Genomic DNA, 17,692 nt, shown 5'->3' with positions numbered 1-17,692 from the left:
CTCTTTCCCGCACGAATGGCCATCAAGGTCTCCAGACCTTACGCTTTGTGACTTTTGGTTATGGGGCTGCTTGAAGTCACAGGTGGACAGAGGTCGGCCGATGTCATTGGCCGTGTTGAAAGAAGCTATTCGCCATCATGTGACAGGAATTACAGCTAAAACCCTCTTCAATGCTGTGCAGTGTCGTGCCATGTCTGATGGCCATTCTCATGAATGACGGCCGTCACATTTAACATTTGTAATCCTAGGTACGTTGCGAACTGTGCTGCGCCACTGTACAAACTACTGACACAACTGAAGCGCCACCTGTCGGTGGCAAATGTAACTTATGGCAATAAAATTTTTCATTATTAAAAAAAATCCCATGTCTTTCTGTGCATGTCTGTGAAAATTGCATCGTGCAACTGTCCATACTTTTCGAATTATTGAATTTTTACTTTTTTGTTACTTTTGGATCACCTGGTATATATATATATATATATTTTTTTTTTATTAGGAAATTTTTTGACCTTCTTAGTTATCTTACACTAGTTACTTAGGTGGCACGTTTTGGAATTGACAGTTATTGTTTAATTTGTACTGAAGATGCCTGTGACACACATGCGAAAATTATACAATTAAATAATCTTTTTACGTGAGTTTTTCCGTTATTAATATTGTATTTATCAGGAAAACTTGAGTTTATGATAATCCCCGCATATATCTCGCACCATAATTTTTTTGCGTTAATTTTCGGAAAAAAAGATGCGAGTTATATTCACGTAAAGACGGTAATAAACTTTATCATTGTCAATGGCATGTACTCGGCATGTACACGGCAAAATGATTTTAAGAAATGACAATGGTAAGGAGGTCACTGAATCAGTCGATATAGTGGAGTTACTGAGCGCCCACTTTGCAAAAGCATATCATCCAGGTGGTGATATTGAAAAAATGAAGGAACCATTAGTTTATACGGGAATAGTGATGAATGAAGTGGAGGTGGCTAGTCTATTACAGAACCTTAATGTGAACACATCTGTGGGATTGGATGGTATACCGGCACGGGTCTTGCGTGAAGCAGCTAAGGAATTATCAGTGCCCTTGACCATGTTGTTTAATCTGAGTTTCGGGTCTGGTTTAGTCCCGAAGGTGTGGAAAGAGGGGAAAATAGTTTCACTGCATAAAGGAGGATCCAAGACTACGGTTGCAAATTACCGACCGATCAGCATATCACGAGTCGTTGTCAAGGTCTTGGAGAAAGTAGTCAAGGGAAAAATACAGGAATGGATTGATGAAAACGAGATACTGTACGGGGGACAGCATGGCTTTGTGAAGGGCAGATCATGCTTCAGTAACTTGCTCAAGTTTTATAACAAGGTGACGGCTGAACTAGATAAGGGTAACACATCTGTGTTACCCTTATCTAGTTCACAGTGATTCTACTGGACCTTGCTAAGGCCATTGACAGGATACCACATGGAATTCTAATCAGTAAACTACAACACATGGGAATGGATATAGGGTTGGTGAGATGAATAGGTGGTTGGTTGATGGAGAGATATCAAAGAGTAGTTTATTCAGGAGTAGAGTCCAAAAGACGGTCTGTGACTAGTGATGTGCTGCAGGGTTCTGTTCTTGGACCACTGCTGTTTAATCTGTTCATTAACAATATAGGGAAGGATCTAAGTGGAACAAATCATTTGTTGGCTGATGATGCAAAGTTGGGTAAGGCGATTGTGAATGCAGAAGATGTCAAAATCTTGCAGGATGGCTTGGATAGATTCTGGGCTAAGGAGAACGGATGTCAATTTAATGTGACAAAATGTAAGATTATGCATTTTGGGGTGAAAAGATTAGCAGCAGTATACCACATTGGTGGAACTGTACTCCAAGAGATTGATGAGGCCAGGGACTTGGGAGTGTTGGTGGATAGGGAGATGAAGTTTAGGGGGCACATTGCAAAAGTAGCTAAATCAGCTCATCAACTCACTTGGTTGTTGAAAAATACCTTGACGAGCAGAGACAAGCAAGTTATTGTACCTCTGTACCGAGCCTTGATAAGACCTCATCTCGACTACTGTTCCCAGATTTGGTCACCTCGGTTCCTTCTTGATGGGGAGGAGGTGGAGAGGATCCAGAGGTGAGTAACTAAGATGATAACAGGTCTATGGAATGAACCATATGAGAACAGGTTGAAGATTTGTGGGTTGCAGAAACTAGTTGATAAGCGGAGGAGGGGAGATATGATTGAGACATTCAAATTGCTAAAGGGATTCTATAGGATTAATTCAGAGGATATTTTTGAGATCAGGACTGGTGGTGGGAGAACTAGGGGACACCTATGGAAGCTGGGCTAGAGTGTGGTTAGCAGGGGTGTTAGAGCTGGGTTCTTTACTTTTAGAGTGGTAAATGAGTGGAATAAGCTGCCAGAGTCTGTTGTGGGTGCTATGACGGTGAACGAGTTCAAGGTAAGGTATGATAGATACTGTGAGAATGTAATCGCATAGTTGTGTGGAGATGATGTTTAGGGCCTCCCTCGATCAGTCTAAGGACTCCTGGAGTCGCCCGAAATAATAAAAATAGGTAATATTTTTTTTTTTTTTAAAATGATATTTTCACAATCGGTTTGTTTGAAAGTGAAATTCAAGTAATGCTTTCTCCTTTATTCCATCAAATCAAAATTTTCTAAATTTCACCCAACTTATATCACGCGTTTTCCCACGAAATAAACAATCGAAAAACCTCACGCTCACCCTCAGCTTAGTAACAGTTTAATGCTGTTTATTAAGTGTATGGAGAGGAACGATTGCAGCGCCACGATGCGAACTGGTTTCCATCTGCTTGGCTCTTACAGTTGGTAGGTGGTGTTAGTGCTGAACACGCGTGTGTTCTAGATTAACCAGGTTTCGGTAAAAAATGCTGGCGTAAAACACAAAAAGGCCATTCTCTTTTGGATGGATTGTAGCGATGCAACATAGTTCACTTCTCTACGACAGTGGTGGTTTCGTTTTCATGAGAACGATATGTCGAGGAGAGGAAAAGCTGATTTCCTAGTCAAGCCTCAAGCTGGCTCAGCACGTGTGGTAAGTAAACAGTTGTGTGCTTCCTGTTTCGCTGCGCCGCCAACGGATGAATATTGGAAGCTCGTTTAACCGTTATTAAGCCTAACATCTCACCAAAACACCAGTATGCGTTACCTGCACTCTGTTGGAGACATAATCTCATTTTCAATTCGTTAGGGTGGTGAATAGAACGAGAAAAATTGATTTTGATATCCAAAATGCTGGCAATCGTTTGTATACATATTTATATTGTTTAGTTAATAATGTGTAAGTTCCTTTCAACGTAATTTGAAAGACAAGAAACGTCAGCCAAATAAGTTGAAATAATTACATGTTTTGCCATCGAATAAATTTTGGTACACTGATAACAGTGCCGTAACGAGAGCGTAGCGAAAGAGGCGCTCGCCACGGGCGCAACTAGATTGGGAACAAAACGTAAAAAACAAATAAATAGATATAAAAGTACGCTATTTTATATTGTATTTTTAAATTTTGGCAATACGCCGCTTTAGATCTGCAACACCCTGCAACTCATTTTGATGGGAGGTAATAGTAAGTATTTAACCTATTACATTTAGTAAAATTTAACTTGTTATATTTAAATTTTTCAAAATTTTTCGGTTGTGGGGGGACGCAAGTTAGAAACTTGCCACAGGCGCTTCATGCCCTCGTTACTCCATTGTACTAACTGATAAGCTTAGTTTTCTGATTATGCTTATATTATTTGCGTTTCATGTAGTAGGGAATAAAGAGGATTGTGTTATATTTTCACGATCGCTTTTTAGTAAAGTCGTATTGTTTTACTTTTAAACTTGCAAAAAAAAATGCGCACAAAATCATGTAATCACGTGTAACTCATAAACATCAAACGACTCGTGATTAGTATGTTGCGCAACTCTGTAACATATTTTTAATTGAGGAACTTGCACCGATCCTCAAGTAGTAACTGTAACTGGACTTCGGTTACAGTTACTACTCTGAACCTTTGAAAAAAGTTTCGATTTCTTTTTTTTGTTTATGTGTGTTACTGATGGTTGCCTTGTTGCTTTATCTTTGCACATTAAAGAGCATTATTCGTTGATGACATGGTAATAACACATATTAGTGGAATAAACGGTAAACCTTAAAATATGTTTTGTAGAAGAGTGTCGAAGTACTGTATTATTTAAAATTAATATTTCATAACTTTATACAAATCCTCTAATACCTTTTTATTCCCGGAAGAACACGGAAAGAAATACAGTTGACCCTTGAAGAACGCAGGTTTGAACTGCGTGGTTCCACTTATACGCGTTTTTTTTTTTTTTTTTTTTTTTTTTTTTTTTTTTAATAAATATATTGGAAAATTTTCGAGATGTGCGACAATTTAAAAAAAACTCGCAGGCGAACTGCGTAGCCTAGAAATATCGAAAAAATTAAAGAAAAGTTATGTCATGAATGCATAAAATATATGTAGAGACTAGTCTATTTTATCATTTACTACCATAAAAAATGCATTTACTATAAAAATCTAAAATTTGTCAAAACTTACGCACGCAAACACTTACACACCGTACATGGCAATTTGCAGTCAGAGAAATGTAAACAAACGTACGGATGCAATGTTAATTCATAACCGCACAAAATTAATTAGTAAAATTAATATCATAAAATAAAAATATTATAACGATAGCAGTGTTTCCCAAAGCGTAGTACGCGTAACCCCGGGGTATGTGGCATTTTTTGGCTATTGAGAAAAAAATGATTAATTTAAACGTACTGTATATATATTTCTCAATAATTCTCCTACTCGAATTGCGCGTTACTATCGCTCTCCGCAACTGCCACCATACTGCAGACCCAAGAAAAACAAGTAGTTTTATTATGTCACCGAATAAAGTACAGACATTTGCAGGCTGTGTAATATATTTCTTAACAAATAGTGCCATTATAGACAACTGGAATAAAAAGGGCACTAATTAATGAATCATATATCCACCCCCACAGAAACTGCTGTATCAACTCAAACAAAATCATATGTTACCAATGCAACACATGGTTTTACTCAGGGGCGAATTCTCTATGCTTGCTGCGCAAGCTCATTACTTGAGAAAGAAGTAATATTTATTTGTTAAATAAATGCATGCATTTATAAGCATTCCATTTAGGCTTTTATTTTCATAGATAATTGAACTTTGCATGGTATATCGAAGGCTGATACTTGCTCATCTAGTCAAAGCTACCTTGGCATGCTCGGTTGTGGGAACTTCCAGGTCCTCGCTGCAGCACTGTGATTTCATGCACATGCATAGCCATTTCCGCTCCCTTCACGTTGTCTTAAACACAGGCCATATGCAGTCAAAGTAGCCTCTAGCCAGTGAGCTTCAGCCAGCCTTTACAAGTGTGCATGTTGCTTGAGAAAATGGGAAAATTAAGTTACAACTAACTTTTTATGATGATGTTATTGACCAGTTCGTAAAGAAGTTCCATAGGGTAGAATTTGTATTTGAGTAGCTAAATTGAAAAAGATAGAATATCAGTTCTAAAATAAATCTTGTATTTGTATGATTAAATGTACATAAATTTCTAAATACATATAGTTTTAAATGGTCAGTAATTCATTATTCCGCTAATCAGACTTCAATCACACTTCTCACTCCCCGAATGATAACAAGAGCAAGCGTGAATTTCAAGACCAGCACTCGCCCCTGGTTTTGCTTGACACCACCCCATCATAAATATGTTAAAGATGCCAAGAAATTTTATATACTTGGTTTTAATCCTTTTCCCAAGTAAGCAAAACAAAGTTTGCATATGAAATATATTCACATCTGAGCTACTTGTATAGAGAGGCTAATGACTTCGTATCACTTGCCTTAGTATGTATCCCATAATGGAAAGTACCACCTCTTTCGGGCATGTATAATGCAGTGCATAATGGGAAGGGCCACTACCCAGACCGATTTCGACCTTTATCTCTTCAGTGGGAGCCAGACCTGGGAGAGATAAGGTTGAAGTAATGCCGAAGTCCTATATAAGTAGACAAAAGGTGCTAGACCTTGTTTTGCTTACTTGGGAAAAGGATTAAAACCAAGTATATAAAATTTCTTGGTAGCTTTGAATGTATATTACACCCAAGATAAAAAACATTTACATCTTTATCACATCCAGAGATTTCAAGGTCTAACATCTTTTGCCTACTTGTATAGGAGATATATAGGACTTTGGCATTACTTCAACCTTGGTATCTCTCCTGGGTCTGTCTCCCACTGAAGAGACCTCAATAAAGATTGAAATCGGTCTGGGTAGTGGTCCTTCCCATTATGCATTGCATTATACACACCTGAAAGGGGATGTGTTTTGCATTATGGGATACATACTAAGGCAAGTGATACGAAGTCATTAGCCTCTCTATACAAGTAGCTCAGATGTGAATATATTTCACGCACAAAACTTTGTTTTGCTTACTTGGGAAAAGGATTAAAACCAAGTTTTTAAATTTCTCGGTATCTTTAACGTATATTACACCCAAGGTAAAAAAAACATTCTACATATATATATATATATATATATATAATGCAATGCATAATTGGAAGGGCAAACATGAAACAATCCTTTCTTTTAATGTTACATGGTGATCAGCATTCATTTTAGAAATTATGGACTTTACAACCATGTTATAAATAACTTTTAATATCCCGACGTTTCGATCTTCATATTAAGATCATCATCTGGAGCATATACAAATATAAAGGACAAGCTAAGTTACATTACAGTAAGCTAGAGAAACAATGAATTGATCACAAGTTATTCTACTGGCATGACTTCTAGTGAAAAAAAAAATTAATCATTTATAAACTACATCAAGCTAAATTCTATTTATGATAACATGAATAAACATTCTTTCTTACAGATGGTTTTCTTTCAGTAACAATGATGTCCTATTTTTAGCATTACAATTGTTATTTTTGAATTAGGATCCTGGATTTTCTACAGTCCTATTTATAGTTGCTCTTAGAAAGGAAGGTTCTGTGGGTTGAATATATGCCTTCCATATGTTTGGGATTTTAGACCATCATTATTGTTCAGATTGGAGTGGCTGGTAATAATTTCACAGGCTTTCTTAAATTTGTGTTCATACCATGTTTTGGTGTAGATGTAGACAACTAGTGCTTTTCCAATCAATTCTATGTAAGGTGTTCAGGGCATGATCAGAAATCTAGCTTCACCATAATTATTATATTTAATGTGTCGTTTATGTTCTTTTTGTCTGATAGGATAGCTGCAATAAATACGGTATACTCCAGGGTGGGCCAGCAGAGGGAGTGGGTCTTTCGATGAGTTGAGTAAGATTTTTAATTTTGCAGGAGGTTTAAAGGTGGCTTTGAGGTTGTATTTTTGTAGTATTCTGTTTATTTTATCTGATGTCCTGTTCATGTAAGGAATGGTTATGGTTTTATTGTAGTCTGGTTTGTCTTTGTTTTTTATTGAGGTCTTGTAGAGAATTTTGTTAATAGTATTTTGGCTGTACCCATTTTTTTGAAAAGTATTGCTGATAACTTTAAATTCGTCTTTCAGTGCCTGTTCACTGGAGCAGATCTTCAGAGCCCTGTTTCTTAGAGTATTAATGACACCTAGTTTTTGTGTTGGGTGGTGGTAGGAGTTTATGTGTATGTTTTGGCCAGTATGTGTTGGTATCCGGTAAACCTGCAAAATTAAAAAGCTTACTCAACTCATCCAAAGACCCACTCTCTCTGCTGGCCCACACTGGAGTATACCATATTTATTGCACCTGTAACATACCATATATAAGAGAAACAGGATGCACAATTTCTATCAGACAAAAAGAACATAAACAACATTTTAAATATAATAATTATGGTGAAGCTGCCTTTCTGATCATGCTCTGTATACACCTTACATAGAATTGACTGGAAAAGCAGTAGTTGTCTACATCACACCAAAACATGGTATGAATGCAAATTTAAGAAAGCCTGTGAGATTATTATCAACCACCTTCCATATGTTTAGGTCTGAAAATCCTAAACATATGGAAGGCATATATTCGACCCACGGGAACCTTCCTCTCTAAGAGCAATTATTATTATTATTATTACGGGGCAACTCCAGGGAGCCCTTACACTCATCAAGGGAGGTCCTAAACATCATGTCCACACAACTATACAACATTCTCACAGTATCTATCATACCTTGCCTTGAACTCGCTCACTGTCATAGCACCCACAACAGACTGGCGCTTATTCCACTCATTTACCACTCTAAAAGTAAAGAACCCAGCTCTAACATCCCTGCTAACCACACTCTTGCCCAGCTTCCATAGGTGTCCCCTAGTTCTCCCACCACCAGTCCTGATCTCAAAAATATCCTCTGAATTAATCCTATAGAAACCCTTTAGCAATTTGAATGTCAATCATATCTCCCCCTCTTCCACCTATCAACCAATTTCTGCAACCCACAAATCTTCAACTTGTTCTCATATGGTTCATTCCATAGCCCTGCTATCATCTTAGTCACTCGCCTCTGTATCCTCTCCACCTCCTCCCCATCAAGAAGGAACCTAGGGGACTAAATCTGGGCACAGTAGTCGAGATGAGGTCTTATCAAGGCTCGGCACAGAGGTACAATAACTTGCTTGTTTCTGCTCGTCAAGGTATTTTTCAACAACCAAGTGAGTTGATGAGCTGATTTAGCTACTTTTCAATTTGCCCCCTAAACTTCATCTCCCTATCCACCAACACTCCCAAGTCCCTGGCCTCATCAATCTCCTGGAGTACGGTTCCACCAATGTGGTATACTGCTGCTAATCTTTTTCACCCCAAAATGCATAACCTTACATTTTGTCACATTAAATTGACATCCGTTATCCTTAGCCCAGAATCTATCCAAGCCATCCTGCAAGATTTTGACATCTTCTGCATTCACAATCGCCTTACCCAACTTTGCATCATCAGCGAACAAATGAACTGTTCCTCTTAGATCCTTCCCTATATCATTACTGAATAGATTAAACAGCTGTGGTCCAAGAACAGAACCCTGCAGCACATCACTAGTCACAGACCGTCTTTTGGACTCTACTCCTGAATAAACTACTCTTTGATATCTCTCCATCAACCAACCACCTATCCATCTCACCAACCCTATATCCATTCCCATATGTTGTAGTTTACGGATTAAAATTCCATGTGGTATCCTGTCATACACCGCTGCCAGGTCCAGCAGTATCACTGTAAACCCATTACCCTTATCCAGTTCAGCCGTCACCTTGTTATCAAACTTGAGCAAGTTACTGAGGCATGATCTATCCTTCACAAAGCCATGCTGTCCCCTGTACAGTATCTCATTTTCATCAATCCATTCCTGTATTTTTCCTTTGACTACTTTTTCCAAGACCTTGACGACTCCTGACATGCTGATCGGTCGGTAATTTGCAACCCTAGTCTTGGATCCTCCTTTATGCAGTGAAACTATTTTCCCCTCTTTCCACACCTTCGGGACTAAACCAGACCCGAAACTCAGATTAAACAACATGGTCAAGGGCACTGATAATTCCCTAGCCACTTCATGCAAGACCAGTGCTGGTATACCATTGACTATAAACAGGACTGTAGAAAATCCATGATTCTAAGTCAAAAATAACAGTTGTTATGCTAAAAATAGGACATCATTGTTACTGGAAGAAAACTATCTGTAAGATTTATTCATGTTATCATAAATAGAATTTAGCTTGATGTAGATTTTTTTTTTCACTGGAGGTCATGCCAGTAGAATAACTTGTGATCAATTCATTGTTTCTCTAGCTTTCTGCATGTAATGTAACTTAGCTTGTCCTGTATATTTGTATATGCTCAAGATGATGATCTTATTATGAAGATCGAAATGTCGGGATATTAAATGAGTTATTTATAACGTTTGTAAAGTCCATAATTTCTAAAAGGAAACATTAAGCAAAATATATAATGTAATTATATATTTTGTTTAATCCTCTATCCAAGTGTAAGCAAACAAAGTTTGCACCTGAAGTAATTTTAAGACTGGTTAACTCATAACTTCACATCATTTGCCTTAGTATCCCATAAAGTAAAGCACATATCCTTATGGGTATGTATAATGCTATGCATTGTGGGAAGGATCACTACCCAGACCAGTTTCAACTTTTATCCACGGGAGCCAGACTCAGAAGTGGTGAAACAAAGGTGAAAGTAATGCTGAAGTCATATTTCCATATACGAGTTGCCAAAAGTTGTCACACCTTATTAAAATTCTCTGGATTAGGGAGAGTTCATGGAAGATTTTTCACTTGGTTATGTTACCAATTATATATTTGGTTTACTCTTTTATCCAAGTGCAACAAACAAAGTTTACACCTGAAGTAATATCAGGACTGGAACAACTCATGGTAAAGGTGGAGGTATACTTTACTACGAGTTGCCCGGTCCTGAAATTAGGGTCCTATTACAGAACCCTAATGTGAATACAATGACTCCTTGACAATCAGGTGTCATTGTCAAGGTCTTGGAGAAAGTAGTCAAGGGAAAAATACAGGAATGGATTGATGAAAATGAGATACTGTACAGGGGACAGCATGGCTTTGTGAAAGGTAGATCATGCCTCAGTAACTTGCTCAAGTTTTATAACAAGATGACGGCTGAACTGGATAAGGGTAATGGGTTTACAGTGATACTGCTGGACCTGGCAAAGGCGTTTGACAGGATACCACATGGAATACTAATCCGTAAACTACAACATATGGGAATGGATATAGGGTTGGTGAGATGGATAGGTGGTTGGTTGATGGAGAGATATCAAAGAGTAGTTTATTCAGGAGTAGAGTCCAAAAGACGGCCTGTGACTAGTGGTGTGCTGCGGGGTTCTGTTCTTGGACCACTGCTGTTTAATCTGTTCATTAACAATATAGGGAAGGATCTAAGTTGAACAGTTCATTTCTTCGCTGATGATGCAAAGTTGGGTAGGGTGATAGTGAATGCAGAAGATGTCAAAATCTTGCAGGATGACTTGGATAGATTGGAGTTCTGGGCTAAGGAGAATGGATGTCAATTTAATGTGACAAAATGTAAGGTTATGCATTTTGGAGTGAAAAGATTAGCAGCAGTATACCACATTGGTGGAACTGTACTCCAGGAGATTGTGAGGCCAGGGACTTGGGAGTGTTGGTGGATAGGGAGATGAAGTTTAGGGGCACATTGCAAAAGTAGCTAAATCAGCTCATCAATTCACTTGGTTGTTGAAAAATACCTTGACGAGCAGAGACAAGCAAGTTATTGTACCTCTGTACCGAGCCTTGATAAGACCTCATCTCGACTACTGTGCCCAGATTTGGTCACCTCTGTTCCTTCTTGATGGGGAGGAGGTGGAGAGGATCCAGAGGCGAGTGACTAAGATGATAGCAGGTCTATGGAATGAACCATATGAGAACAGGTTAAGGAGAGATACGATTGAGACATTCAAATTGCTAAAGGGATTCTATAGGATTAATTCAGAGGATATTTTTGAGATCAGGACTGGTGGTGGGAGAACTAGGGGACACCGATGGAAGCTGGGCAAGAGTGTGGTTAGCAAGGGTGTTAAAGCTGGGTTCTTTACTTTTAGAGTGGTAAATGACTGGAATAAGCTGCCAGAGTGTTGTGGGTGCTATGATGGTGAGCGAGTTCAAGGCAAGGTATGATAGATTCTGTGAGAATGTCATATAGTTGTGTGGACATGATGTTTAGGGCCTCCCTCAATGAGTCTAAGGACTCCCTGGAGTCACCCGAAATAATAATAACTCTATCATAGATGTCGAACTGCATCTGAGATTGAAATTAACAACTATAGAGCTAAATTTTGCTGAAAATTTATCCCACCATAATTGATGATAAAATATTTAAATTAAGTAAAAATTCATAGTATCTTTTATAAATTTTGTTCTATTAAAAATAAATTGCATTTTTTTATTGCAAGTAAATCTAAATTAAAATAAAGTAGGCATTTACAATGAAATATACTTTATTTATTTATTATTATTATTTTGATAAGGGGTACTTTGTAATAATGAAAATTTAAGAAGGGTACATGGATATCTCAAGGTTGATAAACACTGGTATATACTAAGCTACTGCAAAGCAATGGTATCTGTCGCACTAGGCTACCGTAAAGCAATCATAATATTTGCACCTCCATATGAGTTCCTATCCTCAACCTTAATTTATTCTAAGAATATAGTATTTAATACATATGTATTACACAAAAATATGTATTAATCAATTGTTTATATTATCGGTAAGGCTTCCAGTTAACAATAGCTTCTAGTATTTAAGTTTATGGAGAGTCAAAAGTTTTACATGGATTTTCAAATATGGGGAGTCAGCACCTCCCTAATCCCAGTGTTATTCAAGCATCAACTGCATTTCCATGCTGCCTTCTCAAAAACATTAGAAAGGCAAGCAGTCTCCAGTCATCACTGTAGATTAATTCATGCAAATAGAATCCACTAATGCCACTATGTCCTCTGCCACCTGTTACTAAATGGTATGAATGCTTGATGGAGTGCAAGTAGCCATGATGGATTTTTTTTTCTGAGTTGTGTGATTAAAAGTGGTTTTTTCTCTCTAGTTTCCTGGAATTCAGAACCAGCTGATAAATGGCCTAAAAATGTACTCTGAGCTAGAATCAAAAGAAATATACTTGTCTTTCTTATGGAGATATAGGGTTATTTTAGAATTTTACAATAATGCTAAACCTGAATATTTACAATATAAAAATAAAAAATTTCGGAGCTGTGAAATTAGTGTTTACATCCACACTGAATAATGAAACACCTTTCTCACTTTCATTTAAATACCCGATTAGTGGAACTTTTTCTAGAGATGCACAGATTTTCAACCATTGGCCTTAGCAAAATTGTCCATAAAGCTCACACTATTAAAATAATAAAAATGTCAGAATTTAGAACTTTCTCTCTCTGAACAAGACCATGATTCTTTAGAATATAAATAAATACTTTAAAGATCAAATCTGGCTGGTGGTATATTTCAGGAAGGTAATTAGGCCTGTAGGAGCTGCACCTACTCTATTCAGAAAATAATGTGAGGTATAATTCAATAACATTTTATAAATAAATTTGTAAATAAAAATATACAGTTTATGTTATAATTTTATAGTGTATGTAATAAAAAATGAATATATAGAAATTTAAGAAAATTAAAAAAAAATATTTCTATTTACAACTGAATGAGAATGCCTTCTTACTTGATCCTATTTTGAATGCCTTCAAAAGAGAAACAACTAATTGTTGAGATCAAAAATGTTAGTACACACATCACATTGTATGTTTAAAGGTTAATCAAATAATAATAATAATACTTTCAAGAGTGGATTATTTTATTATGGGTAACTTTTGTATACTACAGCTCTTTATTGTAATGTGCATTTAATATTTTTAGGGGAAAATAAACTGCAAATAATTTGACTCAAGATCTGAAGAGGAAAGGCTGAGTACCGATAAATCAATGCCAGTATAGAAATCATTCCAGAATCATTTTGTAGTGCCACAAAACCTAAATAATAAAATGTATTAACGTACTAGTAATGAGGCATAGTATTGTGAAAGATTCAGATGAAATTAAATTTTCACCATTCAGCAAGATCTAAACATATCTTTTAGTTAACAGAGAGCAGCAATTTTTCATGCAAAAAGTGTCACAAGATGTTTTCAATAGTGAAGGCTTGAAAAGATATTAGTTCATGCTCAGAACTCTGTTATTTGTGTAATGTTTGTGGAGATGTTTCTAAAATCAGGTAGCAAGGCATTGTCACAATCAGGAAGCTGGAAATTCCTGTATTAGATCTTATTCATTTGAACCATTTCATTTTGAAAAATGCTGCAAGACACTGAGATGATGGTCAGCTAAAAAGTAATTTATTTCACCCTATTGCAGAACCATTTTCTTCTGAAAACTCTGAAAAGATGCATTTGAGGAAATCTAATTTGAAAGGATATTCATTTATTTTCTTGTAAAAACTTTTAAGGTCAAAATCAGACAAACTTAGATTGCTCTGTCACAATCTGACAAAAACATTTGCTTGTTTCACTCAGCACAATAGATAACACTTTTAGCTAATCAAGTGATCTGAAAATTCAGGCACATGAAATCATCATTTTATGAAATGATGTAGGATATTTTCAAACTTTGGTTGCCTGAAAAATCACTTCTTAGTGAATACTAATATGAAACCCATTTCATGTAATGCTTGAAGCAAAGCATTTTCCTGACTATCTGACTTCAAAAAACATTTGCTCAATACTCAGCAGAATCCATTCTCTTCTAAAAGATTTTCAGAGTCAAGCATTTTTAAAATGCATTTCTTAGTTCACACTCAGGAAAACCATTCTCTTGTGAAAGTTGTGGCAAAGCATTTTCCACACAATCTCTCTTGAGAAGACATTCACTCCTTCACACTGGGAAGAAACCATTCTCTTGTGAAACTTGTCACAGAGCCTTTAAGGACCGATCTAATTTGAAAAGACATTTGCTCATTCACACTAAAGAGAAACCATTCTCTTGTGAAACTTGTCACAAAGCCTTTTCCACAAGATCTGTCTTGAAAAGACATTCATTACTTCACACTGGGAAGAAACCATTCTCTTGTGAAACTTGTCAAAAAGCCTTTTCCAGAAAATATCATTTGAAAAGACATTTGCTCCTTCACACTAAGGAGAAACCATTCTCTTGTGAAACTTGTCAAAAAGCCTTTTCCAGACAATCTAATTTGAAAAGACATTCATTTCTTCATACTCATGAGAAACAATTTTCTTGCAATACTTGTGGCAAGGCATTTTCTGAATTAAGTGATTTGAAAATCCATTTCTTACTTCACATTCAGGAGAAACAATTCTCTTGTGAAATTTGTAGCAAAAGATTTTCCACACAACATGACTTGAAAAAACATTCAGTAGTTCACACTGAGAAGAAACCATTTGTTTGTGATATTTGCAGTAAAGGATTTTCCCAGAGAGGTAATTTAACAACTCATTTCTTAGTTCATACTCACCAGAAACCATTTGTGTGTAATATTTGCAGCAAGGCATTTTCACAGGCATGTGCCTTGAAACGCCATTTATTAGTTCACACTCAGAAGAAACAATTTTCTTGTGAAACTTGTAGTAAAGATTTTTCCACACAAGGTGATTTGAAAAGACATTCAATAGTTCACTCTCAAAAAAAACCTTTTTCTTGTGAAATTTGTGGCAAAGCATTTTCACAATCAGGAACTTTGAAAATCCATTTCTTAGTTCACACTCATGAGAAACCATTCTCTTGTGAAACTTGTGGTAAAGCATTTTCACAGAGATGTAACTTAAAAGCACATTTCTTAGTTCATACTCAAGAAAAACCATTCTGTTGTGAAAGATGTGGAAAAGTATTTTCACAAAGAAGGAGTTTAAAAACCCATTTTTTAGTTCATACTCAAGAGAAACCATTTTCTTTTGAAACTTGTAGCAAAGAATTTCAAGGATGTGGGACTTGAAAAGCCATTTACAAGAAAAAACCATTTGTTTGTGAAATTTGAATCAAAACATTTTAAACTCAGTTCTTAGTTCATACTCATGAGAAATCATTCCCTTTTAATATTTGCAACAAATTTTCAATATTTGAAACAATTTATATTTTCACACTCTGAAGAAACCATTCTTTTGTGAATCTTGTAGCAAAGCATTTTCCATGTGATGTGACTTGAAAAGCATTTCATAAATCATGCTTAGAAGAAACAATGTTGTGAAATTGTGTCAAAGAATATTTTTATAGATAACTTAAAAAACATTTCTTAGTTCATAATCAAGATAAACCATTCTCTTGTGCAAGATGCAGTAAAGCATTTTCAGCCTCAGGCAATTTGAAATCATTCATTAATTCACTCTCAGGTGAGATAATTTCCTTGTGAAAACATGTAGATGCACGTAAGTAACTATGCCCTTTATTAATTCACTCAGCAGTGAAACCATTTTCTTGTGAATATATATATCGGCAGAGATATACAGTACTGGGTTAAAAAATCATTCCCAATTAATAATACAATTGTAATCAGCTAAATGACTCACTAGATTAAACATTCTTTGGTGTAAATGTGAATAACCATTTTCCATATAAGGTTATATTAAAAGGAGTTTATTAATTCACTGCAAGAAATACTTCTCTGTAATTTGTGGTAAGGTTTTTAATCACTGTTCATGAGATACATTCAGTTCAATTCTGCAGTTGTTAATGAATGGTATAAAGAAGTGTTAGTTAAATGACTGCCCTAGACTGTGAAGAGTCCTAACCTGAACCCCATTTGAACAACTGAGAGACAAACTGGAGCAGCAATTGAGGTCCAGAGCAGCATATTCTTGATCTGTCACTGAACTCAGTGCTGATTTGATAGAGGAATAGAGATAAATTCCACCTGATGTGTGCTGCACATTGGTGGAACAGCTCCTTTAAAGGGTGCAGGAGGTGATCAAAGCTAAAGGTGGACATACCCAATATTAGAGTTCATCTGCTGGTATCAGTAAATTGCTAAAGTTAACAGACAATTATTAGTAGACCAATAATTGTTGCCAGGAATATTCCCCCAAAAAAGTTTCTCAAATAATACAGTAGTTTCTATAATATTTTAAATCATGTGTTTTTTTTTATTTCAAGCCACTCTTTCATTCATTGCAAGAACTGTTCAGTTCCCCTTGTATAACAAAAACTTTTCATCTCTAATATTTTGAAACTTAAGATTATTCTAAGATAATTCAAGCACTGGTTTGTATCATCTTATAATCAAGGATTTTTCTGAAGTAAATTGTCTAATGAATGCACTCATTCATGTAAAAAAAATTTAAAAATCATGTGTTCAATTGCATAATTCTTCTAAGTGCAAATAATTTTCAAAAAGCAAAGCAATGGTCTGAGTATTGTTAATGCTAATGGCATGTTTTATAAGAGTTAATTTGTTTGTATTATCACTTTTGTTTTAGGAAGACGTTGCTCATTTGTCCATGTATAAAGTTATAAGAATATTACTGAATATTACATTGAGAATATTTGAGTCAGATATTATTTTATGTGTTTATATAATGCTTTCCTGGTTTTTGGGTTAGCACCCTTTTTAAAGTATTTCTGTAATTAACATTACTACATGTGATTATTAAATTACATTGTTTTTGAGATATTTGTCTTATTATTGTTTAGAATTAATTACAAACTCATAAAAGAACATCACAATTCACATAAATATTTCAGTGCCAGTTATATATTTTGCAATTGAAATTACATAGTTTTATCTATTAAATCTTTTTATCTATTTATATTTTTGCTATTAAAATTAACTCAATCATTGAACAGCTTCCTCCCACTGTAAACAATGCTCTATATGTTGATGATTTCACAATTTACTGTCATTCATGTAACATGAGGGTAACTGAAAGACAACTTCAGCAAGCAATTGATCATGTCTCTCTGTGGGCTCTTAATAATGGATTTAGATTTTCAACAGAAAAAAGTGTCTGTGTACACTTCTTTCGAAAACACACTCAGCACCCAGATCCTGAACTAAGAATGGAACATACTGTTATTCCAATAGCTACAGAAACTAAGTTCTTGGAACTCATCTATGACAGAAAA

The 17,692-nt window shown here is 35.9% G+C and overlaps 1 protein-coding gene across 1 annotated transcript; it reads left to right on the top strand.

The window, feature by feature from the left end:
- The first annotated feature begins 213 nt into the window (after positions 1-213).
- Positions 214-17,236, top strand: LOC150098497 (uncharacterized). Its single transcript, XM_090405241.1, has 2 exons — positions 214-248; positions 14,411-17,236. Exons 1-2 carry the CDS (start codon positions 214-216, stop codon positions 15,567-15,569), a joined length of 1,194 nt encoding a protein of 397 aa, XP_090261367.1. The 3' UTR covers positions 15,570-17,236.
- Positions 17,237-17,692: the final 456 nt, after the last annotated feature.

Source organism: Typopeltis vanoorti, chromosome 15 (assembly GCF_054136105.1).
Source record: "Typopeltis vanoorti isolate ZY-2024b chromosome 15, IOZ_Tvanoo_1.0, whole genome shotgun sequence".
Taxonomy (NCBI): Eukaryota; Metazoa; Arthropoda; class Arachnida; order Uropygi; family Thelyphonidae; genus Typopeltis; species Typopeltis vanoorti.
Note: the sequence above shows the minus strand (reverse complement) of the source record. Positions and strands in the feature narration are given on the sequence as shown.